Below are 27,954 nucleotides of genomic sequence, written 5' to 3'. Positions count from 1 at the left end.
ATTATTGAAAGAGTAGGTAAGCAATGTGCCATTCTTCGTTACTTTTATGTGAATCAATTAACAGAGAGAGGATTAGGTAAGGACATTAAAATAGGCTTTATGATTACAAGAAATTCAGTTCCACTGAAGATTAAAAAATTAATTACGTATGTTCAGAGTAAATTATGATAGCATGGTCTGGATTTACTTGTGAAACTTAGTATAAAAACAGCAAGAGTCTTGTGGCACCTTAAAAACTAACAAATGTATTTGGACATAAGCTTTCGTGGGCAGAAACCCACTTTGTCAGAAGTATAAAAGTGTGCTAAAATATATCATATCAGTAACTGGAAAGAAACACTCAGGTGCATTTTTAGTCTCATTGTCCAGGTTTTCCCTCAGACCAGTTTTTCTTTAATTTTCATCTTTAATAAATGTTTTTTTCTTTTTCTTCCTCTGAAATCAATCCAGTCCAATATTTGCTTTTTCTTCTGATTTGGCCTTTCTTTCCTTATCTCTTTACTTTCAGTGTTCTTTCTCCCTCTCCTCTTTTTCCCTCTCTATTCCAATTTCTACCCACCGTTCTCGCTCATCCCTTCATTTCTTCTTCTTGATCCCTCCTTTCCCTCCATTGTCTTGGGATTTGGGAGAGTGAGCAGCTGCTGGTGATGTTGTGGGAGTGAATTACAGTGAATTTAAGTGTCACCTTCCCAATACAGGTGAATTGCCATCCAGGATACAAACTCAAAATCCTCCCTAGTGCCAGGAGGCAATTATGCCAAACTCTTAAAATCCACTGAGGGAATCTTCCTGTTTTCATCCACCCCAAATTTGTATGGAGTCACACAAAAGGTCTGGTATAGTGAAGACAAACAGTTCCTACATTTGTGCATGTGGAAGTAAGGTGTTCTCAGTGGAGGGCCTTTGGCTCAGGACTTTGCTTCCTTCATTGGTGTGACACCCTGAGCCTGTTGATCTTTCAGGTGGGAAGGTGTTTTAATTTATCACACGAGCATGGGAGTCTTAGTGGTAAGGTCAGTTCATGAGCCACACATCGTTTTACACAATTTTTTTAATGTAACTATGCGAAAGGCACCTTTTAAGATTGGGGGACAGGGAGAGTCTGGGGGGCCAACCAGCTTGGGAGATGGCAAGAGCTGACACTGGAAGGAGCTAAATCCCCCAGGTTAAAGGGGATCGTGTTCACAAGCCCCGTCTACACTAGCGGCTTCTCTCTGTCCCCACCCTAGTGCCGGGGCAGTGTGTCCTGTCTATCCGACCTTTGGGTGCCTGCCTCCCCATGGGAGGCTGTGGTGTGAGGGACGAGGAGGTGAGCCGGCGCAGAGACGCTGCCACCTGACACACCAGCACTGTCCTGCGTGGTGCAGGGGACTGGATCATGTTTAACGCTCTCGGGCATTGCAGCGCCGTGCCTGCGCGGCCCCCCGGCCCACAGCACTACTGAAGGCTGACACGGCACGAGCACGCTACCGCCCCCGGCCTCGCTGCCTGACTCACACTGGCGGGGGGAGGGGCGGTGCTTGCGCGCAGCCGCCTGACGCCCCGTGGCCCCCTCCCCTCACAGGAGGGGCGCGGCGCGGCGCGTGCGGGGACTACAGGGGCAGCTCGACTCGCGTTTGTTTCATTGTCTCCGCCCTCCGAGCCCGCTTGTCCCTAGTGGCGCCCTGTAGGCAGAGCGCCCGCCCTCTTTTTCGGCCTGCCATCATGGAAGGCGCCGGGGCCCCCTCGCAGAGCCTGCGCTACGCCGAGTACGCGCGGGTCCCCGGAGGCGGCAGGCAGGGGGACCCCGACATGGACAGGGGGCTGGTGAGTGAGTGTGTGTGTGTGGTGGGGGGCAGAGCACGGAGCCCGCCTCTGTCGCGCTGCTTCCCCCCTCCCCCGCCAGCCGGGCGCCGCTAGGATGACGGTTACCCCAGCGCCTCGCGACGCTGCGGTGACGGGAGGGAGACCCGCGCGGCCCCTGCCGCGCCCCAGGCCGGCCTTTGCAGCCCCCTGCCCCGGGCTGCCTGGCGCCCCGTGCTCAGCGCCCCCGTTTCCCGCTAGGGATAGTTCCTTGTCGCTGGCTGGAAAATGCCGGGGGAAGGGGATGCGCAAAGGCTCCTGGAGCCTGCCTCTGTCGTCACCGGGCGGCCAGAGGCTGGGCGGTGGGCGGGAAATAATCACGCTTGTGCGTGACGCGGGCAGAGGTTGGGGTGGGGAGGAGGGTGCGACCCAGCTGGGGAGGAAATACTCTGCGAGGTAGATGGGTTAGTGGCTGGCGCTCACTAGCACGTGCTCTGGGCCCCAGCCGCAGACAGTTGTCCCATCACCGCCAACACCGCTCGGGCTGGCAACCAAATTGGGAGCCCTGTCCTAGCTGGCTGCTGCTACGGTTTTAACCATCCTGTCCCTTAGACCTTCTCCGTGCTGACCTGCTGCTTAAAAGAGGCGACCTGAGATACCCCCTTCTGCTGACTTAATTGTAGTCTCATGAGAGGCTGAGGGAACTGGGCTTGTTGAGGCTGCAGCAGAGAAGAGTGAGGGGGGATTTGATAGCAGCCTTCAACTACCTGAAGGAGGGTTCCCGGGAGGATGAAGCTAGGCTGTTCTTGGTGGTGGCAGATGACAGAACAAGGAGCAATGGGCCCAAGTTGCAGTTGGGGACGTCTAGGCTGGTTATTAAGAAAAAGTTTTTCACTAGGCGGGTGGTGAAGCACTGGAATGGGTTACCTAGGGAGGTGGTAGATCCTCCATCCTTAGAGGTCTTTTGAGGCTTAGTTGGGTAAAGCCCTGGCTGGAATGATTTAGACCCCCTCTACACTTACCTCTGGGATTCGGGGGCAGATGACGGAGTTACGCAAGCTACGCAAAAAACTTGCGTAACTCCCATCAATTTCTCTGCTCTTCTGTGCGCCGTCTTCACTGCATTGCGCCACTTTTGAAGGTGGTCTTAATACGTCGATTTCTGGATCGATTCACTGACCGCTCAGTCGATCCAGAGCAATCGATCTGACGGCAGCGACTTTGCTGCTGTCAGTGTAGCCGTAGCCCCAGTTGGGGTTGGTCCTGCTTTGACCAGGCAGTTGGGCTAGATGACTTCCAGAGGTCCCGTCCAACCCTAATCTTCTATGAGTCTCTGCAAATATTTAAAAATGGGCTCTTCAGTCCAGCCAAGAGTATATTACAATTCCACAGTTGGAAGTTGAAGCGAAACAAATTCAGCATGGAAATAAGGTGAAATTTTTTAATTAACCAGTGGAACAGTTTACAAAGGGTCATAGGAGATTCTCCATCACTGACCATTTTTAAATCAAGATCGGATATTTTTCTAAAAGATATGCCCTAGAAATTATTTAGGGGAAGTTCAATAGCCTGTGTTATACAGGAGAACATGAGCAGACCAGGTGATCATTGTGGTCCCTTCTGGTCTTGGAATCTATGAAAAAAGCTTGTTTCAACTAACAGCATGGGTGGAACCTGTCTGCACAAGAGTTTTCCCCATTGCTATTCCCAGACAGGGCTAGGATTATTCTATTCGTATACTATAAAAAGGCATTATCTGTAAAATTCTCATTTAGTGTTTTAGTTTTATTACTTTAATTCTGAATTTAAATGTTTTTTTAGAGTTAAACTCAGGAAACTTAATTCTCAGACAGCATAGAGGCAGTGAATAAATTGGGGATTGGGATGAAGGTAAAAGGTCTGTTGAATTTTAGGTAATATGGTCTAGTGAAAAGACTTTGTACCTTTAACTGGTGTCTGTCATGTTCAGTAGGTGATCAGTTAGTTCATGGAATAGTGAATTCTACTGAAAAAAAAATTGAGACAATTACATGAATCTGTTCTTAAAACATTGGACACAGTTGGCATTACTTAAAGTACACATGCTTCTAGGGCAATGGGGAAATTTTCACCACTCCATATATGCTTTGTGATATATGCTCATGTCATTATTTGTGTTGCCATGGTGCAAAGAATGTTTTTTTGTACTATTGAAGGGGCACTATCAATTTAAAAAAAAATTACTTATGTATGAATTTTTCATCCACTGTTGTTACAAGTTAAGATTACTATAACTTTAAAGCTTTTTTCTCTAGTCTCTTCATTTCTTCAGTAGATTCATTTTGTGCTTTTAACAGCACTTCATATATAGCCAGGTTCACTGTTTATTGTGTAGTCTATTTTAGGGTTTTATAACACTGCCATCTATCATGGTAGTGTCTGAGAGCCTTCCACATTACTGAACAGCAATAGTAAAACTCCTAGTGGACTTGGAGTGGTTCTTCTCCCCTTACTGGAGAAAAACTCCACTTGGACTATGGTATATTCTTTCTTTGTTGTGAATGTCTTTCTTGCAATGGTAAAAAGGCTTTTTCAAAGAGTAAAGTTTTGCAGTATTTTCTAGAGAGGGTCAGACTCAAGATTCACCTAATCCCCCTTAGAAGTTCATTCCGTAGACTGGTCTCCTCAGTTGAGGATCCCTTTGTCCCCAGTTCTCATGTGCTTCTTCCTGGGCTTTGTGATCTGCATTATCCTTGGACTGCTGTCACAGTGGTTCATACACAGAAATTCAGTTAATGTAGCTGCGCTTGATGCATTAATTACTTTGAAGATTAGGATCAGGGCCCTAAAGTGACATCTGAAACTGAATAGGAGCAAGTGTAGAGATTTTCGTGGAGGCCATAATACTCATGGTGGTCCAGACCCTGGAGAAACCAGGCAACCACGTTTTGTTCTGTCTGAAGGCAATCCATTGTCTTCACATGAATCGCAGTAATCCAGCCTAGGGGTGAAAAACACATGTGGCCAGGTCCTTGTTGGAAAGGAAGTGTTGAAGTTTCCTAGAGTGCTAGAGGTGAAAGAAGGCATTTTTATTCACTGATGCTATCTGATCATCCAAGCTTAATGAGAAGTCAGATTTTAGGAGGAGGCTTTGCCTTCACTGAATATACCTTCAACAGTATCTCAGCTAGTTCTTCAAAGATTTTCATCATTTTCAGTCTTGCTTGGCATTAGCTTGAGCCAGCTGCTCTTCATCCAAGAGCTGATGCGTTGTAGGCTTTCTGATATCTTAACAGGGGTGGTTGAATCAGTGGTGAAAAATGTTACAACAGTGTCTTCAGCATATTGTTGGCAGCTAAGCCCATATTATGTAACTATTTTTCCCAGTGGTCTCGTATGTATTGAAAAGTGAAGGTGGTGATCTGAATCTCTGTGGGATTCAACAGGTGAGGTACTACGGAGAGGAGGAATAATTACACATCACTATTCTGAGGTATGTTGGAGTGGAACAATTGGAGTGACTGTAGTGCTGTACTATCTACTCCTGTTACGTCAGGTAGGCAGATTAGCAATATCTTACGGTCCTCTGTATAGCAGAGAAACCCAGCAATATGAACATGGGCAATGTGCCTTCCTGTGTACATACGGTCCATCTTTTAGGGCCACTAGGATTGTCTCTGTGCCTTAGCTTGAACCTGATTGTGAGGCATCCAGGATGTTGGCTGTCACGTTATGTAGGAGCTTGATGATTATTACTTTCTCAATTATTTTGCCCAGGAATGGGAGGTCGAAGACAGGATGAGGTTTCCAGCGTCAAGTGATGATTTCTTGAGGATTGTGTTAACTACTGCCTTTTTTAAGGAGTTTGTCTGGTGTTTCTCTCTAAAGGAGATATTAACAGAATACATTGGTCAGAAAGCCCCACACAAATGTGTGAGAGATCTTTTTAAAAATAGGAATATATGATTTTAGAACTACAGAAATTGGCATGGGACTTGGGGGATTTCATTCATTTTTTAAAACAGATGAGATTTCAAGTTTTTCTTTCGCAGTTACTTCAAAATCAAACTAAGAGACATGCCTAAGTCTATTCTGATTTCAAAGGGAGTACTTACATATTTAAAGTTAGACACATGCTTAAGTACCTTGCTGACCTGGGGCCTAAGCCAGTATCAATAGCAAAATCTTATCTAGCCTTTCAGAACCCATAAGTGCTTTCTCTTCTTTCTCTCTCCTGGTTCTCTGCAATATACTTTAGCCAACTAAAGGCCTAAAAATATATAGGGTCTTGCAAAGATATATGAGGCCACAGACTATCCTGTCACAAAACTTACTGTAAAGCAATTAAATGTTTTCAACTCCATCAGCTCTATGCATTGACTCCTCTGTGTAAACCGATATGTCCTAAAAATTAATGTAGAGACTGCATGGTTCTACATTAATATCAAGTGGTTCTGTTCGTACAGGGTCATTGTAATTCCAGGACAATAGTGCAGCGATAAGACTAGACATGTAAAACATCTACTACATTCTTCTACTTTTTCTCTCCTCTAATCCCTTCATTGAATGGAACATCACAGAATTAGCAAATACAAAAATTTTACATTTTTAGACATTTCTTCAGTTGTTCTCCATGCCCACTGAAGGGAGCACAAGAAGTAATCAATCTTAATCTTCATCAGTGGAGATTTGGGTTAGATATTAGGAAATACTTTCTAACATAAGGATAGTTAAGTACTGGAATAGGTGATCATGGGAAGATATGGAATTCCTGTCAATGGAGGTTTAAAAGAACATATTTGAAAAATATCTGTCACGTCTGATCTAGATATAGTTGGCCTTCCCTCAGCACAGTGAGATGGACTAGGTGACCTTTTGAGGTCCCTTCCAGCCCTTTATTTTTGTGATTTGTTATTGCTATTAATGTAACCACTGTAGATTGAGAATCTGTGGCCAGAGGAATTAATTAATTGAGTTGTTGTGTCATCAAAAAAAACCCTCTTGAATATATTTTTAAAGGATCATGAGTTGGCCTTTGTACATTTACAGTATATGAAGTTGTTTGAATTAATATAATGGGAATAACACTTATTTGGAGGGGTGAACATGTTTTCATCCTTTATTTATTTGCCTAACAGTATAGTCTGTCATGTCTGAAACAGCCTTTCTGATCTGCATTTCTTAAAAGAAAAAGACTACCCTTTGCTGATTCAGCAACACTTTTCCTTGCTGTTGTTTGAATCCAAAAAGCTTTGTTATTGTACATTGAACTAAATAGTAAGAGAGAATAAAATACTGAGATCAGCAAAATAGGCTATGCCAAAGATTAACCCATGAGAGCGGATTCACTAAAAAGGAAAAAGTGTGTGTGGGTCAGCTGCTTTTGTCTTCTCTTCCATTACAGCTTCATACATCTTTGACATTAATTTGTTTCTCGGGTGTTAAGGGAATACTTTAAATGTAGCTACAGCTAATGCCCATATTTTACAAATTCCTTAACAGTACACTTTTCAAAATGTAAACCTTAAGTATGCACATCATTGAAAGTTAATGAGCCTTTATTCTTACAGTCTCTACTATGCCACATGCAAAACTTACTTTCAGGCAATGAGAGCAAGAAATAGTCTGGTGGTACTAGTCTCAGTATAACACAAATATTTTTGTCTCCTTGAGAGTGCCAGTAAATTGCCTGGCCTTTTAACATCAACAAGAAATCAGTGGGCAGTAATTCAAGGTTTGCACTTTTGACATCAGTAACATCATACTGCAGTTTCAAAGCAGTGTACAAACTGATTATTCTACAAAATAAGGTAAGTGGGTACAGATGGGGACACAGATGGGGGACTAAATAATTTACCCAAAGCTACTCAATGGTAGTACTTGGAGTCACTTTTCATTCTACTGGACCTCATGATCTGTCATTTAATGACACAACAATCTTTCACTTTTATGTATAGATTTAAATTCATCTTGGGACATGTGGAAGAATATGGAATTATCAATTTAGATTTTTAGTGGATTTCTGTACCATAGAAACTTCAGTTTAACACTGTATATGTTACTTGTGTAAAAGAGAGAAAATACTGAAATAGCATATGATTCTTTGATTAGTGTATGGAAGATTTCATAAATTCATAGAAGATTAGGGTTGGAAGGGACCTCAGATGATCATCTAGTCCAACCCCCTGCTCAAAGCCGGACCAACCCCAACTAAATCATCCCAGCCAGGGTTTTATCAAGCTGCATCTTAAAAACCTCTAAGGATGGAGATTCCACCACCTTCCTAGGTAACCTATTCCAGTGCTTCCATCACCCTTCTAGTGAAAAAGTTTTTCCTAATATCCAACCTGGACCTCCTCCCCACTGCAACTTGAGACCATTGCTCCATTTCAGTAATATACTTCCATAGTATGCCTAAACCAGTTCAGCTGAATGACTAATTTTTATTTATTAAGTTATTTAAGAAATCAGCACCCATTTTTATCCAACAAGCTCAAAAATTACACAATAAGCACCATAATCAGATTTTTTTGTAAGATATGGCTTACATGGATACTTCTCAACTTCCGTTTCATAACTTTCCAAAAACTTGCATCGACTGTGACATTCCGCATTAGGACTGATGGTGGTGATCAGTTATCTGGAAAAGTGAACAGTAAAGTTTTACAGATGGAAAAAATATTTTGCTTATTCAAGAATAAATAAAACTGAGGAATTTCAGAGGGATCTAACAAAGTTAGGTCCGTGTCCAGCACAATGACAGGGGATATTTAGTTTTGACAAAATACAGGATAATAAATACTGGAAGGAATAATGGGAACCACTCTCACACATTGCTGAGCTCAACTCAGAAAAAAAGATGTAACTGTCACTTTGGACAGTTCAATGAAAGCTTTTACTCAGTACACAGCAGTGATTACAAAACAAAAAGTAATATTGAAAATAGTATAATGCATATATGTATCAATATGATGCCTTTCCCTGAAATAGTGTGTTCTGTTCTGTTCACTCATCTCAAAAGAAATAGCAGAAATAGAAGAGACTCAAAGACAGGAGTCAAGTGATTAAAGGCATGACAAGACTTCCTTGTGAGGAAAGGTTGAAAAGATTGTGACTTTTAAATTGAGAGAGGAGAGAAATAAGAGGGGATGTAAAAATACAGTACAGCTTCATTATAAACACCCTTCACAATAACAAAACTTCCAATATAATGAATCTGGTCTCTGGATCCCACTTCCAGTCCCCACTGTTGCCCTCCACCTCTTCTATGGTGGATCTCTTGATATAGTGAACCCCTGTCTATAATGAACAAATGGCTTGGCTCCCAAGGAGTTCATTATAATGAGGCAGTACTGTAATATATGATATGGTGAAAGTAAATTGCTCCTATTTATCCTTCTCCATATGCAAAAACAAGGGGAAAATTTCATGACACTGAAAAACAACAGCTGTAAAACTGATGAACTTTTGATTTTTTTTTTTTTAAACACAGTTAACATGTGGAACTTTATGCTGACATTGAGACCAAGAGCCTAGTTACATTCAGAGTAGGATTAGTTATATTGATAATGAGAATGTTGACAGTTACAGAAAAACTAAATAAAACATAAAATGAAAACATTTTAGGAGGGGTATAAACCCCATGCTTCAGGCAGAATCCAATGACTAATTGACAGGGTTAGGAAGAAGCCTCTCTTATTGGCGGTTATTGAATAGTTGTCTACTATGATGTTTAATACACCTTTCTTTGAAGCATCCAATACTGGCCATTGTCAGAAAAAGGATACTGGAATAGATGGAGTATTGATTTGGTAAAGCAGTTTCTATTATTTTCCCTCAAAAGTTTCAGTTCTGTAATGACTTGCCTGGGGAGTCAGAAGGAATGGGTTCTGAAACAAAACAAAGACTGCAGGCTGATGCTTGTCTGGCAGAATGGAGCTACGTGGGCAGGTGAAGGGCTCCCTTCAAGCAGAAAGACAAAGGTGGCTGCTTTCGGGAAGAACTTCAGTTTCAGAAATACATCCCCACCAGCTTCTTCTCAACTGCCATGTCCCATATGGAGGTAGTGGGAGGGGAAGAAGGGGTTCCAGGACTTTTTGCCTTTGTTGGATCTTTCTGTGTCTGAGGGACAGAGGAGCTAGAAGGCCCTAAGACAGTATTTTACAATGCAGCTAGAAGTATACTTCCCGGACTGGATAGACTAATCTGCACTAGCTCTGTTCGAGTTAACATGCTAAAAAGAGTTGTGTGGACATTGTGGCACAGGCTTGCCACCCAAGTACAGATCCAGGGTGCTTGGACCAGGCTTATCTTTGGGAAACTAAGGCTATGTCACTGATGGCGGTAGATTTGCCACCATCAGATCGACTTCTCTGGATCGACTGAGCGGTCAGTGAAGACCCGATCAGTCAATCCAGAAATGATGTATTAAGACCACCTTCTCAAGTGGCGTAGCGCTGCGTCAATGGGAACGCGGTTCCTGTCGGCACAGTGCAGTGAAGACGGCGCGCAAAACAGAAGCAGAGAAGTTGACGGGAGTTACGCGTGTTTTTTGCGTAGTTTGCATAACTCTGGTCAACTGCCTCCAAATCTCCGAGGTAAGTGAAGACAATCCCTAAGTCATGCCGCCTCCCATGCGACAATATCTGTATTGATATTTTGAGTCCGCTAACTCAAGCAAAGATAGTGTGTTTGTGTGCAGACTGAGAGGTTCCTATGAAATGTTTTAGCGAATCACATAATTGTGACAGAGTGGTAAGAAACAGTTCCAAGCTAAACATGAAGTTTTGTCAGAGGTTAAGTAATGCCACAAAGCAATGAAAGTTATTTAATTTTCCAGTGTTTTCCGTGTTCCTAATTTCGTGCATTAAAACATATCCAAGATTTTATTACATTTTTACACTCTGCAAGTATGGCTGCATTCCAAAGTTAAAATACATGGAGAAAAGGTTGTAATTCCCTTTTACAATAAAATATAAAATCTTATTAGGAAAAAATTCACTAAAGGGTTTACAGAAGTAGACCATATCATATGCACATTCAGACTTCAGAAATGCTCTCTGTTGCAATAGAATGTGAAATTATTTAAAATCAGAACTTGAATTTTATGCTAACTCCATTTTTCTGTTATAGGCCAGAACTATGATGGCAATTGGCCTGGGTGTTGCAGCTGTTGCATTTGCAGGTAACTGATCAGCCAACTAAACATGAGGTCCCAGTGTGATGCTGTGCCCAAAAGGCCAGTGTGATCCTTAGGTATATAAATAGGGTCACATGAAGTAGGAGTAGGGAAGTTCCATATGCCACTGGTGAGACCCTTAGTAGAATATTGTGTCTGGTCTTGGGTGTCCACCCTTGAAAAGGGATGTAGAAAAATTGGAAAGGTTCAGAAAAGAGCTACAAGAATGGTTTGATGTCAGAAGCTGAATCTATTTTGTCATCAAAGATAATGATAAGAGGAAGACTGTCACAAAGTCACGAGTACCTACGCAGGCAGGAGGAAGAAATGGGATAATCTACTTTACAAAGGCATAACAAAATCTAGTGGTGGGAAGGAGACGCACCTTCCTCAGTTTGAATTTATCTAGCAAGATTTAGTAGTGGAGGTAATTAACCATAGGAACAATTTACCAAGAGAAGTGGTAGATTGTCCGCCTCTTGAAGTCTTTAAACCAAGATGAGATGTTAATTTCAAAGATAGAATCTATTTCAACCACAAATTATTGGTCTTAATTCAGGAATTACTGGTTGAAATTCTGTGGCCTGTGTTACATGAGAGGATCAGTGGTTCCTTCTGGTCTTGAAGTCTACATATTGATTTCTGTTCACTTCAGGTATTCAAATCACACCATATTAACTTGACTTCTTTGTAAACCTAAGCACATATTTGTATGATTGAATGACCTATGTAGACATCTTGATCTTTAAGAATGAAACCAAAATACTATCTGGCTAAAGCATTCCATTTTAAAAAATAATTAAAATTGCATAATGTTGACTACATTTTTTAGTATATAGTAAGCGAAAAACAAAAACAAACAAACTGATCATACTGATCATTCTTACCATGGCTCTGGTGCAAATTCTGATTCTGAGCTTGGTAGACCTACTCCTTTCTTTCCCAAAACAAAGTAGAATTTATTGACTTGTGAATAGAGCTCCATCCAGTCTATCTTTTCTTTAGACAGGGTGATGGCTATGTGAGGTCTTTAGTAGTGCTGTATCCCAAAAGACTCCATTTTTCACTAAATAAATAAATAAAACAATGCAAAGAGTTACCCCACTTCACTTTGCACCAATATCACAGTATGTGAACTCTGGTAGGAGCAGATTTGGAAACCACTTAGAATATTACTTGCTTTGGTGAATTACATTACAAATCCAAGCTATAATTGCAGTATTTCCTACAATTTACAAGGTAACTATCTCAGTTTATCCTGTCCAGACATATCTAAATATATTAGCTTTGGGAACAAACATTGGGAATCTTGCATTCATTACTTCCTTTTTAGATAAAAACCAAACATTTCCCCCCTTCTACGTATAAAGATTGAAGAATGCAATCTATTGCAAACTCGTCAGAAAACTATGCTGGGCCTTACTACAAAAATGACTGCTCAGGGAACATCTTGAAAAGCATAAAGTGCTGGCCAACAAACAAATGAAACAATTAAAAATGGAGATGGATTTGATTTTTAAGCCAAAATGCCTATGATGGTATTATACTTGCTAAATAAGTGTTTTCACAGGTAAACATATGTGAAGATTTGGGTTTTTTTTAAGTGAAGTTTTATTTTATTTTTATTTTATTTTGTTTTGCAGGTCGTTATGCTTTCCAGTTCTGGAAACCACTGGAACAAGTAATCACAGAAACAGCAAAGACAATTTCAACCTCAGTAAGTGAAGAGGTTATTTTATCAAACCATTTAAAATTATATTTAAAATCACAAATACCATTTCAAATGGAAGAGAAATATTTTAGGATAACTAGTTAAGTTTTCCAGTGCAAGATTATTCTCAACGCTATATATTCCAGTGCTTTGTTCAGTGTAGTTTTAAATGTCTCCAGAGGAATTTTTCTCGAAAGATGTAGGTGAGTGCATGATTCTAGTTTCCTTAATATGACTTTCGTAGTCTCAAAATTGTTTGCCAGGGAGTGTATAGAGTATGTCATCATGGCCCATCAAGCTATGGCAAACTTATAGAAGGTTCCAAATGACTGATGACCTAAGATTTCACTTTAAATGATGAAAAATAAAAATCTCTGGTCACTTTTCTTTCAGATGTGGCCTTTTAAAAAGTAGGGTAATGTTTTCAAAAGCATCTAAGACCCTTTTGAAAATGGGACTTATTTTTCAAAGCACCTAGGAGACTAAGTTACTTAAGTCTCTTTTTCAAAGGGACTTAAGCACCTGTCACCTTTCGACTGAGACTTAGAATTGGGGGAGCACTAGTAAGGTATCGTTGCCAAATTTTTGTTTAGGTAATAATGTACCCTGTCTTAAGGCTCTGATCCAATGGCCATTGAAGTCATTGGGAGGATTTCCATTGACTTTAGTGGACACTGGAGCAGGTACTGAAGTTTTTTTTTGTTACCATATTCTCTGCCTGTCTTAAGCTGTATAATGTTGCTGTGTATTATCCCAGAGGCAGCTGCTTATTGGTTACAGATAAAACATCCCTCTTGTGTAAGCAGTATGTTTTTGGAGACTATCTGCTCCTAATCTTAACTATGAAGTTTGCTTAGATAAACTTATAAGGCACCTATTATGCTATGTAATTTTAATGTGTTTGCAAATTCACATAGGATGAGATGCTGTATAAATAAAAACTAATTTTATTATTGATAATTACTGGATATATTTAGTAGCTAACTGAAAATGTGTTTCATTAAGGGCCAGGCATATTTTAATTGCGGGTTTTAAAAAAAATGAAAAAAAGCCCCGTTCTGAAGCCAGACTTCACTTTGATGACAAAGGGCTGAAGCTTACTTTCTGTGTTGATAAATTGGGGATTAACAAAACTTCAAGTCTTGTTAACTGATTTCCGGGCACTAGCTCCCAGTAGTCAGGCTCTCTTGGGACTACATCTGCTGTCTGTGGGGCTTGTTTGGCTCATAGGGCTGCAGCTGTGTGATGCTGGGCTAGTCCCTAATTATTTTTATTTAAAATATATGATATCTTTAATGTAACTGGCAGTGGTATTTAAATAATTCATTTTTAACACACTTAAGGTTGACAGGTATCAGTTTTATCCTCGTTCCCTTCATTAGACAAGTACAGTTTTTGCTTAAAAAAATTCACCACAACCTCCCTCTCCAAAACAAGTTTTTCTCTTTCAGTTGTTTTAAATGTTGGTTAAAATCTCAGGTTTTGAAATGGGGGAAAAAAACAGCAAATAATCCCAAATGGCAGCGGGAAGTTAAATGAGTATCAATTTATGTGCACGTGAAGCCCAGAACAGTTGCTCGTGTGCAATTTCATTCTGCCCAGCATTTACACAATTAGGGTTCTCCTGCCAAAGAGCAGAGAGACTCTCAACCCTCCAAACCAATGACTACAACAATTAATGTCATTCATTATCAGTAGGAGACTGTAAAACACAAACTAACTTTTAAGAGGTCAGATTTTCAGGGTTTGACAGAGTTCCTTTTAAACCATATCTGTTTTGCAGAAGTTTCATCACTTGAAATGAATTCTAATCAAATGCAGTACCCTTGCTGGGGTCATATAATAGCACTGAAGTCATGACACATACATAGAACTAATTATTTCCTGCTCTCACTTTCTCTCTCCTCCCTTTCGCCCTCAGAGTCTATCATACTATAAAGGAGGATTTGAACAGAAAATGAGTAGACGAGAAGCTAGTCTTATTTTAGGCATAAGGTAGGTGTGCTGCATTAGCACCATTTTTGTTCTGTTACCAAGCTGAATGGAAGAATGTAAGGTGAAAGAATAGGGCTATATGGCGCTTAGTTGTAACTTTTAAAAAAATTTTGTTTTGTAATTTTTGTGTTTCCATTCTAGGATTCTATTTTAGGTTAAAATAAATAAATGAAATACCCAACCCAAAACAATAAAATGAGCAACCATGCAACTTGTCATCATGCCTTCAGGCTACTTACAGCAGTAGAGAACAAATACTGTAGATACAAATCAAAAGAGCACAAACTATGCTAATCAACATGATCATGTAGTCTGATCTCACTACAAAATCAAGATTTACTATACTGTGGAATGTATTAATGCATCAGTAATGCAGAAAGCAGTTCCATTCAGTCTGTCATTTCAAATGTATGTGTAATCTTTTTTCATATCTTTCCGTTCATTTTATTGTGGTTAAAGGAGTTGATAATGCAATACAGCATATTAGGATGAACTAAAGGATGAGCGCATGCATGTGTAATTTAAGAGTAAAAAACATTACAGGGATATTGTGATTATCTCCAATACCAAGCATTACAAACCCAGGCAACTGAGAGTTAAGGTTACACTTAAACGTGTTTGGATTTCTTTTAATGTAGGGAAATGCACAACTAAGGCATCCAGACCACCTTAATTCTTTCCTTTAGCTACTCCAGGAAGGAAAAAAAGGGAAGGGGAGCCTTGAATATTTTTAAGAACAGTTCAAATGAATCTGGGGACACAAATGCCAACATGTCTTAATCATAATTGCATGATTGTTGCAGGAAGTCACTCTAGGCCAGAGTTAAGATTGTTTGGGTACCTTAACTGTGCAGTTCCACATGTTAATGTCTTTGGATTTTTGTTTTGTATAACCTTAACGTTAATTACACTTTATTTACAGAACATTATAATTATGCCATATCTAACCCTTACTAACTCAGGTGATTGAGAGTTAAGGTTATATTTAAAAGTTAATTACAGCATTCCCATAATGGTCTTTACCCTTAAATAACTGATATATTCTAAAACTTATGCCATTCTTAATGTATTTTTTTTGTCTTGCAATTGCCTTGATTTTTTAACATAAATATTACATACATGCACACTAAACAAGAAATCCAAAGAGAATAGTACTATGTGGTATTTCGGATGAATTGAAGATATACATTAGTAACCTTAAATCACTTATTCAAATTAAACTTATGGGCACATTCACGGGTACACCAGAGAAGTGCATTGCAGTTCGAGCTTACTGGCACATTAAGCTGGCTTTATAGTTGGTTTGCTTTGACAGAACAGTCCAAAGCAGTCAATGTACTGGTGATTCTGGACCGTCATTTGCAGTTGCATTATTGTTTCAGTGGACTGTGTTAGAGAACAGGTGCTATGTAAAGGAGGGATAGGAGAGCACAGCCCCCTTAATTCCAAGGTCCATGCACTTTAAGGGTATCCCTTATGCTCTGCTTCAGTTCCCCCAGTTAGTACTGTCTTAATATGCAGTGAAGAAAAGGCAATTGTGCTGTGGGGAGCCTTCTAAAGTACTGATGCCCATGCCAGTATATGATCATTTAACCTTTACTTGTCCCAACTGTCACTTCGCCTTAATCTGCCAATGAGAATTTCGGATGTGTCCAGTCTCTCTCAGCACTGACTCATTATAATTAATCAAATCGTTGCATACAAACTAGATGTAGGGAAAGGGTTGTGATTGATTGTTACTTCTGTCACAAAGACCCACTTAAGAGTTAACTGAACTGTTAACAGGACCCTCTGTGTAGTTTTCATAAAAGTAACAATCAGATACAACACATTAATTATATAGCTTAAATACAGCCTGATTTTTTCTAACATAGTTTATGCACAAGATTTCAACAAAAGTTAACTCTCTGGAAGAGTCTGTGTTGGTCCATTACTAAGATCATTTGGGATAAACACTGACAGATGCTAAATTTCTTAGAGGTTCATTTTTAATTAATTTTAACTCATGCTAATTACGAGACTTGTAAATTCTCAGAAAATCCATTTTGTGCCACCAAAATAAACAACAATTTTGTGGAGTCTATGTACATAAAACAGAGGTGAATTCTCACTTTAAATGCAAGATGGAACTCAGCCTTAATTATGGAGCCTCCACAATAAGGGAAGAAAAATGGTCTTGTGCTCGGATCTCATGATTCCCAAGTTGGTGCCATAAAATTCCATGACTTTTGGCAGGTTATTTTAATCTCTGTCCCATCATCTTTGTCATCTGTAAAAAGGAAATCCTTAGGTCACAATGGTTCTGGGGCTTAATTCAATTTTGAGATTTATGGGGAAGGCACTATACATGAAGTATTATTACGCAGGCTCTGTGTAAACTGAGGTAACATCTACTGTAGTGAAGGTAATAATAAGACTTAAATCATAAACCTTTATTTTCATTTGTTCATAACTTGTGCTCACATATGCAGCTATGACAGATTTTAGTATCTGTGGCCCAGTCCTGTGAACATTACATTTGAATGGGACTACCTGTGTAAGTAAAGTTACTCATGCATATTTGTAGGATGGTGCCTTTCGTCATTTAACAGCATAGCTAATGTCTGCATAAACAGTTTTCAAATTTAAAAAAAAATCTAGGTAGATAAATATATTTAAATGCAGAGTCAGTGAAATCTATGTTTGTATGAAGTTTAGTGCCACAAGAGAAGATTGCTCAAGAGGACTAGAGAGTAAAGGGAGCCCCTGTACAAGCAGAATTTGTAAAGTGCATATGGTCCATCAGGTTTCGTCTGTCTGCAGGAGAGTGTGTCTTGCAAGTTTGTCTAGTCCAAGAACTCTGGATTATTTTTTAAAATGAAATTAATATATGCAAACAAAATATAATTTGCTCAGAAGTTAGGAAATGCAAAAGCTATGGACGGATGCACACCCTTATCAATGCCTCTTTTGATTATTTATGTAGTGCCTAACACATACTAGAGAATAAATATAAAGAAATGGTCCCTGCCTCAGAATTTAATTGAACTTAGATGTGATATGATAATACACAAAAAGGACAGAGGTTACAGTAATAAGATCAGTGCCTACTCAGTTTTTGTATGTGCATATTTTGATGGTTCTGTGAGAGTTTAGGACTTTAAACCCACTTATGCTTGTGGATGATGCCATTACATATTGTTCTGTGTAAGTAAGTATTAAGTATGTGATCACATTTCAAATATCACTTTCCAGTGACCTTAAATAGTTTACACATGTAGCATCTTGCAGTACTTGTGTTCTGCTTTTGTGTATGCTGGAGAAACAGTACATGAAAACCCTCTTTCATAAACATTATTCACATTAAAATTGTAATTAATCAGTGGCATGCTTAATAGTGAATACCACCATGTGCTGGTATAGGTAAATTATAATACTAGCTATTAATACCTACTTGTTACCAGTGATTGGTTCATAATTAAAACTTATTGTAAATCATATTAATTGATAAAATTAATTACTTAGTTCAGGGGTGGGGAACCTTTTTTCTGCCAAGGGCCTGATGGTGGTACGCGGAAGACAGCTGAGTGTCCGCCGCCGAATTCCCCCCCGCCGCCGAAAAGGGGCAAACGGCGGCAGGGTTTCGGCAGCGGGCACTGCCCCACCCCACGGAACCCCGCTACTGCCGTGAAACCGCGCCGCCGCCGAATTCTCCCCCGCCGCCGGGGCCAGACCAAAGGCCCGCGGGCCAGACATTCCCCACCCCTGACTTAGACAGAAACATATGTCTGCTTCATGAAAAAAGTTATATGTATATGAAAGGAAAATTTGTAATTTTCAGATCAGTAGTATGCAAGTCAAGAATGTGTGCACAATATTTTTTAGTGTGTGAATATGTATATAATACTAACATCCAAACTCCCTACATTAAAAGAATTTAGGTTGTAAAAATCAAGTCCGTGAAAGATAGGAAATGCCAGATTTATGATTGCCCACTCAACCTTAACTCTGCCCCTTGTACACCTCATTCTAAATAAGGCAGGGGTCCTGTGAAAAAGTATTGTATGTGATCATGTGTGTATATGCATATACAAAGGGATGAATAAGGTTTTCATAGGCAACCATAAATCTGATATTTCCTAATTTTAAAGTGCTTGATTTTGAAACCTAGATTTGTGCATTCAATTTCCTAGTTTTATTAAAGCAAAAAAGATAAAAACAATTTTTATTTGCTTCTGTAACACCTTTCCCCCTCTCCCCCAATGCACACATACAGTCTGTGCGTCATTGGTTTTGAATCTGAATATTCAGCATTACATCACAGACTGCTACTGGTTACAGAGCTAATTACATTAACTGGCAAAATTAGAAGAGTCCTCATAGAGGGAGGATGAACTGCTGGCATCAGGTGGCAGTTCCTGGTGGTGGGAGAGTGGGGAGCCAGATTTGATTCGCATTCACACACATACACACTTCCTTTCCTTTTCCATCCCTACTACCTGTCCCTAGATGGTGCCCATGAGAAGGGAAGTTGGAAAATAAAAGGCACATTTCCAGGCTGAAGGTGTTCCCCCCCTGCCAAATAGCAAAAGCCTGCTGAGTTGTCAGACCTTTTCAAAGAGAAGTACACAAGAAGATTTTATAATGGGAAATGTTGAGGAACCTAAATATAGGGGACACTGTCAACTCCCCCTATATTATGCAAAAGTCCTGAACTTTCCACAGTTACAGAATAAGTCCAATGAGATGTAAGTTAGCTAGTTTTAGATGTGCAAAACTCAAAATGGTGCATACTATTTTCTCTACAAAACAACTTACCAAATAAAATTAAGAATTTTTCTCCAAAGGAAATTTTTATACTGCTTCAATATACTGTATATAAATGGTGGGAAAAAAGTATTACTTAGTGTTTAAATCAATAAAATTAAGCATGAAATAATAAAAAGATAGCAAGATTATGCAAGAGAATCTAAGACTAGAAAAACGTTAAGATATTGCATTTCAGAAATAGTAGATTGTATAATCAATGCATACACATGGGTCATAGTTGAGGTTGTGTAGTCAACCTTCAAGTGTGATTATACTCTGAAAAAGGACTTCAAAATAGCATCATCTTATTCAACAGATCTGTTCCCATATGTATCCAGAGATACTTGGCTGACCAAATGTACAAGGCATCAGTTACACAGGGGTAACCTTTCTGAAGGTAATGAGTAGGGCCCTACCAATTTCACGGCCATGAAAAACATGTGTCAGATCATGAAATTGGCCTTTCCCCATGAAATCTGGTCTCCCCACTTATGCTGGTACCATCCCAGCCAGGAGCCCCTAGCTACTTGTCCCAGCTGGCGTGGGGTGCTCCCAGGAACAAGGGAGATCAGACTCACCTCCCTGCTGCCTTCAGAGCCCTGCTCTGAAAGCAGCACAGAACTGAGGGTGGCAATCCTGCAACCCTCCTACAACAGGTTAGCGACCCCTGCACAATCCCATTGTGGGTTGGGACTCCCATGGTTACAACATCTGAAATCATGAAATTGACCAATTTTCAAATCCTATGGTCATGAAATTGACTAAAATGGACCCTGAATTTGGTAGGGCTCTATTAATGAGTAAGGTTGCACTAGTGAAACTGAGGCTTGGCAGTGTAACTTGCACTGCAGAACCTTAATTACTGGTGATGCTTAAGAATGGCTTTTCAGAGGCCAGGTTGAGTTTTCAGGATTAGTGACTTTTGTAAACTAAACAAAGTTGATTTTACATGCCACTTTTATAGTCATTTTTAGAGCAGAACTGTACAACTGCAAGTTTTCTATAACCTGACTCTTGAGCATTTGAATTTCTAACCTTAACAATACAGTAATACTCATTTTTGGATTCTAGTAATACTTTGCACTTAATGCCCTTCAGCAGTTTAGGTCTCAAATCCCCTGACGAACGTAAGCAAACATCATTGTCCTCTGAGAACTATGCCTGTGAGGTAACTGAAGTATAGAGATTGTTTCTTGTTCAAGGCTACACAGTGAGTTGCAGAATTGGGAACAGAACTCAGCTGAACTTGGTTATAACTGTGTGTTCAGTTCACTAGATTACAGTAGCCTATTTATTAACAGATTTATAGGTGGAAATAATGGAAATTGTGATCCTTGACAGTTTGATATAAAAATTATTTGAAATGCAAATCTTATTTTTAAGTGATTATGTAATTGTCAGGGTCTATGACCAGCACCTTTATTCCAGTGGCTTTCTTCTGCAGTGCAGTTCTCTGCACCACTTCTACAACAAATGTAGGCTTTGATTTTTCCTGTGATATAAGAGTAACAATTACAATATTTAGAGGGGTTCCCCCCAAAAATATAGTTAGGCTGAGACCACATTTCTTCACATATAGTGGAGTTAGGATCTTGAAGCTTTAAGCTAAAAGGTGGTGAGTGGGATAGAAGTATGTATTAGCCTCTGCTCTTGGAGCCTTAGGCTAAAACAAACGGCAGGGGGCAGTATGTATTAGCCTTTTACAGTGAAATTTTGTACCACTAAACAGTATTACCCCTTAACATTCTTTAGCAGAGTAACAAAAAGCTGCCTTCCTCTTCCTTCTCTTGAAGTGGTAAATGCTGCTGCAAATGGTGGCTATATTCTCCATGTAAATGAATTTAAAAAAACCTAAACCATAGAGTCAAATACAATGTTCCTTTGGACACCAGAAGCCACTGTGTTGGCACACCGCTTCCATAAGTGGTTATTTGCTGGTAAGGTACACGTGTAATTTAGTTGAAGTACATATTTTATCGTCCTGTCATGAAAGGAAAAGCTTTATGTAGCACTTGTAAATTGACACATCCCTGAGTGTTACACTTTAAACAGCTTTGGAAAAATAAAAAAATGCAGTTTTAGATCTCACCAGAATGAGAAATTTAATATTACCATATTTTAATATTTTATACAGTTTCATAGTTACCACAGATATTAAATAATATTTCATCATTGGTCATAAATAACCATTTTCTAGGAAAATCCTTTTTTCCCTGTTTATTAGTGAGAAAACTAGTTAAATCTGTGTAAGGCCTGGTCTATAATGAAAAGTTATATTAGCGTAGCTATTAGGACCCCTCCCCCGAGTCCTTTCAGTTCTTAGTCCGTTGAGGGAAGCAGAAGTCCAGAGTCCAGCAGCAGGCAATACAACAAGTTTATTGGGATCCTTTCAAGCAAGCATCCATTAGGACCACTCAGTCCTTTATACCAATAAATCTTTCCCCCTACTTCCTGTTTTACCTCAGTTTTTATAATGTATCTTAACCATTTCTTTAAGAATATTACAAGATTATTCTTTAACCAATTCTAACATATTGTAACATAATTCTTTAACCAATCATATCCCACCACCTTAACTGATCACACTTAGTTATGCAACAGACAATAACAGTCAAAGAACCAGATAGAAATCATTCAAATAGATAATAGAGAATTGTTATCATAAAGACAAAACAATAAGGAGTGTAGATTTTACAACCACAACTGTTGATAAGTAATTCTTTTGCCAGACAGAATGCTATCAAACCAAGTTTTCTTTCAACATTCTAGGATCTTTTCTTTATCTGGATGTGTTAGACTGGATCAGCGTCTTGACAGCCTCGTATTAGATGGTTATGTTGGAATGTGCCTATGTGTTTGCACGCTTCCCAGTTTGTGTCCGCCACTCCTGCATCTGAGCCAAAGTGCAAGGCCTCAGACTGTCACAGTGAGAGAAGGCCTGTGGTTTTGATTCTTTGTTTTATACCCCTATAATCAGCTAAATGATAAGGATATACTTACAAAACATGGGCCTTTACAGGCAGGCCTGAATAGCTATATTCTAACGGTAGCTACTACATCGATCAGGGTTGTGGAAAAAAAGAAAACATACCTACAATGGTCAGGGGTATGCCAACATAACCCCCACTGAAGACACAAGTATGTCAAGACAGGAGGGCTCCCATTGACCCAGCTAATGCTGTTCAGGGAGGTGGTGTTCCTACACCGTCAGAAAAGCCCCTTTTGTCTGTGTAGTGCTGGCATAACTATGCCAGTGTACCTGTAGTCTCCGTAGCATAGGCATACCCTTATAAATTGTCTTTGCATACTGTTTGTTATACTTTTGTTTTGTTGATTCACTCTTATGTGGCAGGAACCATTTGAGTTTTGGACCAGACAAAAGCTATCACTATTCCTGCACTGTATTGGCTTTTTTTTTTTTTTTTTAAAGGTGTACTTTCTTCTCATTGTGTCTTAAATGGCTTATTAAAATGTTACTTCCCAAAAAGTGCAATTGTATATTTTGTCCACAAGATGGTGAAAACCTCTAGTTTTAAATTTTCTGAAGCCAGTGCAAACTGTTAATTTACAATCTGAATTTGACACTATGGTAAGCACTTTAATTTATTTTTACAGTCCATCTGCTGGCAAAGCCAAGATTAGAACAGCACATAGGAGAATCATGATTTTGAACCATCCTGATAAAGGTACATTACTTTTTTTAATATTGGGTGGAAAGGTGCATACTGTGAGCTCCTTTGAGTTTACTTAGACTGGCTGTAGTGAGCCATTTATGTAATTCATGAAATTATGTACTGTATATTTAATAGAAACTTAAGTTTTTATATGATGTTTTCTCTCATAAATAAAGCAGACCAATATCCATGCTCCATGTGCCATAATAGTGCTAGGTTACACTACTGCCTTTTGAGATCGTTTTCTAGATTAGCACTTCACTAGTTGTTAGTGTTCCAGGATCTTTGAAGAAGGGAAAGCACTAGCTATGAAGTTCCCACTTATGGTAGACAAAAATGCTTGAACTGGGTTTTTCCAGCCATTAATATACTAACACAAATCTCTGAGGGACATTTTCTATAATCAGTAAATATCAGTTTCTGGGTTTTTAAACCCATTCTGGAAAACTGTAAAGCTATGCATAGTTGCTTTAACTGGCCAAGTTTTTATGTAAATTTATCTTACAGAAAGGCTTATTATTATAACTTTAACTACACTACAGCTGCTTGAGAAAGAAAGCCATATGTTCATTCCTGTTTCTACGTTACAATAACAGATGGTAAAGAGTTGCACTGTATTTCAAAAGTCAAAAGGGGGAAGTGAAGTTTTTTATTTCTTGTTGTCAGACTTACAGGATTTTTTCCTAACCCTCATAAGAAAAAGATAACTGACCACTAGCAATCTAAGGTGTTGAGTAAGCACTTTTTTTTCAGCCATCTTTTCTCCTCAGATTGCTAATGGCTAAACACTCATCCTGATTAGTAGATGTTATCTGTCATCTTGCTTTTTAATTTGTTTTTCTGTAAACTGAGTATATTCTGTACTCTGAAAATAGGAAAGGAATTCTTCACTCTATTTGTAATATATTATGATGATCAGGGGTTCAGTTTAGTGTACAGTATGTTAACATTTTAGATTAATGAACTTTATGATTTGTATTGGAGTAGCACCTGGAGATCCTCATCAGGATCTTGATTTCTCTGAGGGAGGTACTGTGCCAAAACATTAAGACTGTCTTTGTTCTGAAAATATTATATACTAAGGTCTTCCCCTCCCACAATTGATATCGTGTGAGCTGACAGCTGCACTTGACTGGAGCTCTGTAGACTTGAACAGGGCATTCTGTAGGCTCAGCAGCCCACCTGTGTGCTATCAATTGCAGAAATGGGACCATAGGTCCTAATCTTGCAACTGCATCTGCACAGTCAGGCCCATAACCCACATCGAGCTCCTTTGACATCAGGGCTCTGCCCATGTGGCTCTAGTGCCAGGATCAAGGCCTAAGACAGTACACAACTGTAGCAGACAATTAAAGTTAGTGGGAAAAGAAGGACAATGAAAACTGATTAAAACCACAGTTACATAGGCTAGTTATGAGAGAAGTATGGGTTCTGAAGACACAAATTTAAAATAAATGTTTTTGGAGAAATATACACAATGAAAGCCACAAATTGTTGCACTCAGTAGTCCAACTAATCTTTAAATAAGTTACTTCAACAATTGTTTTCGTTCTGATACAAAACTTTTAATGTATCATTTTTATGAAAGAAAACTTGAATTCCCTACCTCCCTCCCGCAAAAAAAAGAAAAAGCTTTGAACCTTGTGAACTCACCCTAATTACAACTAATTGATTTGCATGATACAAGTTTCTTTCATTGGAAGGCTACAAAATTGGTTGTGCACTTGATGTAAATATAGCAAAATCACTTCTAGCAAATTTGATTTTATTGTGAGAAAATTCACTTTTGGCATTTAAACAATGCATAGCTAATATTTCTCTAGCTTGTATTGCTTTTTGCACTTTATCATCTTTATTTCTCAGTCCTTTGCTCTCAAAGGGGAATAGATAAACTACATTCAATTCAGTAAGCTGCACTCCTTACTAAAAAGCCAGTTATCAAAAAAACTTTACATATGTATTGGTAGGCATTCTCCCCTGCCCCATCCCCCTAAACACACACCTTTTAAAAAAAAAAAAAAAAAAAGAAACAACCACACATCTCAGACTTCACTCAGTTGTTTCTGTATTAGATCTGGGAATGAGTTGTAATGGTTCAGATCCTGATTTAAAATCACAGTGAAGTCCTCAAGTCTTGGAAGTCCCACCTCCTTCTGTTGCCAGATATTGAGAGCTGATACTTGTCTCTTCTGTATCTTTAAATTTTATTATTAATTTTTCATTCATAAGAACAGATACTTAGGAAAGAGTTGTTCAGAGCACAAGATGTTTAAACCACATTTTAATGTACAAAGATAGAGGTGTATTCTAGTGAGTGAAGAGCTACAGATACAGACCTTATAATGTTTTTTGGTGACTGTAGGCAGATGGTTGGCACTCAAGGGGAGAGTAAAAATACAAACACAAAGGCCACTGAACTGTAATCAGATTGTTAGATGGAGCGTAAAGCAATGACAGTGTTCAGGACCAGAAGTTAGAAGGCGTACCGTGTTTAAATAGCTTTAATGTGACATTTTTTGGCTGGTATTTCTGTGTCTCTGCATCTAGAATGGAATGGGCTTGGTGTAGGTTCTTAATGACACTGTATCCAAAAATTGCTTATAAAATTTTGTCTCTGATAATTTCCTGGGGGGGAAATCCTAGCTGTTCTCATTAGATGAACTGTAATCACGGTAGCTGACCTTGCTTAACATGTGCAGGAACAATGCATTCAATCTAAATCTTACAGGTAAATAATAAGATGATTTCAGGACTTCACTTTGTGACAGAAGATTACTGATCTGTATTATTTTTCACAGTGATTAAGTTTTTGATTGCAGGTTTGTACTGTTTACTTATCCACTAGTTTAATTTATAGTTAACATTTTAATGTAAGCTTATGAAGAATTTCTTTGGGAAGGAAGAAACTAATAAAAACATCACCAATAATTAGAGATGTTCTAAGTTAAATTGTTTTGTATTTCATGCTGACAAATATAATTTTTTTCTCCTTTTTTTCAGGTGGATCTCCCTACTTAGCAACAAAAATAAATGAAGCAAAAGACTTGTTAGAATCCAGCACCAAAAATTAACGTCCAAGGACTTCAGTGATAGAACTTTTTATATATTCCTTTCTACTGGAAATCCTGCAGAGAGATTGTGCAATAGCTACTTGCTGTCCTATATAGTTGCATAACACTGGATCAAACAGTCAGTTATCTGTCTCCATTATTAAAGATCTAAGACTATTTAAAAAGTGAACCAATAATGTAAAATGTATGTCTCATTTCTAGTATATTTTCTCCCTCAATCTATTGTGACCCTCTGGAGGTTTTGAAGCTGTTTCTTTACAGACAGTTCTTCCTAAAATTAGTTTATTACAGTATTGTTCAATAGGACTGGACTTCTGGAACTTATTTATTTTTTCATTTGGAAACATTTATCTGAATTAAAATACACACTTTATCTATTGAATTTATAATGGTGATATCGTACATCTGTCACTTGAAGTGAATCTAGAAGGTAAAACTGGAAGGCTTGCCACATGTTGGATTCTTTTGAAATACAGTATTGGATTTGCATATAGATGCCATTTCAAAGCTGTTGGTTGGGACAAAATGACTTCAAGGTTACATCAAAATGCTCATTTCCCTTTCCTCTGTCTTTGAGGGATGCAGACACGGAAAGGAGAATGAGGAGCTGTTTTTTAAGTGCTACACCTTTTCCATCTTAAGGCACCTTGGAAAAAAGATAACATTCCTTAAGGTCATTCACTGTCTATTTATGCCTCATGGCACTGCTGGCCTTTGGGAAAACTTGCACCACGACTCTGTGACTGAGTGGCAGTGGCATCCAAAATTCCATTTATGGTACAAGTGCTGCTGCAGGTTCCCCTCCAGTCAACTGCTTGCAACTGAGCTAACTCCTTGAGTAGGCAGTGTGACCTCTCTTCACAAAGAGGGGCAACAGATTCCATGAGGTAACTGTCTAGAGGATTAAGGATAGGCCTAAAATCAGGAGGTTCCTGTTTTCTAATTTCAACCCTAACTAGCATCCCTTTTTGTGACCATGGTCAACTCACTTAACTGTTATGCCTTAGTTTCTCTATAAAAGGGTTGGCACAATTAGGTAGTTACTGTTTGTAACATGTAGTATGCTAACATTCAGCAGAAAACAGAATGCCTAACGGCCTCCAACTTACTTGGACAGTTTTTTCCTGAGATAACTCTTGTTTTTTAAAAAAAATAATTGGCACCTAAGCACAGCCTTCCACTTCTGTAACTGGAGGTGTCTCTTGTCTTCCCACTCTTTCCTACACACACATACTTTTATGTAAATGTCAGTTAAGCAGAACACAGCCCCATTTTACTAATCCTCCTCAAAATCCTTAGATTTAGTCCTCTATATAGTGCATTGATAATGGTTAAGAGGAATCTGATGACAGAAGTGTGTGTTTGCCAGCCCACCCAAAAAAATGTTAAGGCCAGCTCTGGGAGAAACCTCAAAGGTTAGGTCATCTAGTCATTCTTCCTACTAATTGCAGATGCAGGATGTGTATGACATTGGGTGGATTGATTTAAATCAAGGTGATGTAAATCATGATTGAAATCACCAAGTCAAAAGCCTCAATTTAAATCTATTTTAATCATTTTTTCATTTGTACTTGTTTTCTAAAGAAGTGCATTTTTATTGGTTGATATAACCATTAAAACATGTTGATTTACAACTAAATAGAGCCTGTATGCTAAATTTGGTACATTTTTGCTATGTGGAAGTGTATCCTATAACTATGTACATTTATTTAAGCAATTATGAACCTTAATATTTGCTGTTTATTAATTGTACATTTTTAGTATGTCAGACAATGA

The 27,954-nt window shown here is 38.9% G+C and overlaps 1 protein-coding gene across 1 annotated transcript; it reads left to right on the top strand.

Moving 5' to 3' along the window:
• Positions 1-1,611: 1,611 nt before the first annotated feature.
• Positions 1,612-26,560, top strand: DNAJC15 (DnaJ heat shock protein family (Hsp40) member C15). Its single transcript, XM_067563166.1, has 6 exons — positions 1,612-1,806; positions 10,894-10,945; positions 12,583-12,656; positions 14,572-14,645; positions 23,049-23,119; positions 26,108-26,560. The coding sequence occupies exons 1-6, from the start codon at positions 1,705-1,707 to the stop codon at positions 26,176-26,178; spliced, it is 444 nt and encodes a 147-aa protein (XP_067419267.1). The 5' UTR covers positions 1,612-1,704; the 3' UTR covers positions 26,179-26,560.
• Positions 26,561-27,954: the final 1,394 nt, after the last annotated feature.

This window comes from Emydura macquarii, unplaced genomic scaffold (genome assembly GCF_026122565.2).
Source record: "Emydura macquarii macquarii isolate MOO-44397 ecotype Brisbane River unplaced genomic scaffold, CSIRO-AGI_Emac_v2 contig_2473, whole genome shotgun sequence".
NCBI classification, from domain to species: Eukaryota; Metazoa; Chordata; order Testudines; family Chelidae; genus Emydura; species Emydura macquarii.
The sequence above is the reverse complement of the archived record's forward strand: the minus strand, read 5'-3'. Positions and strand labels throughout refer to the sequence as shown.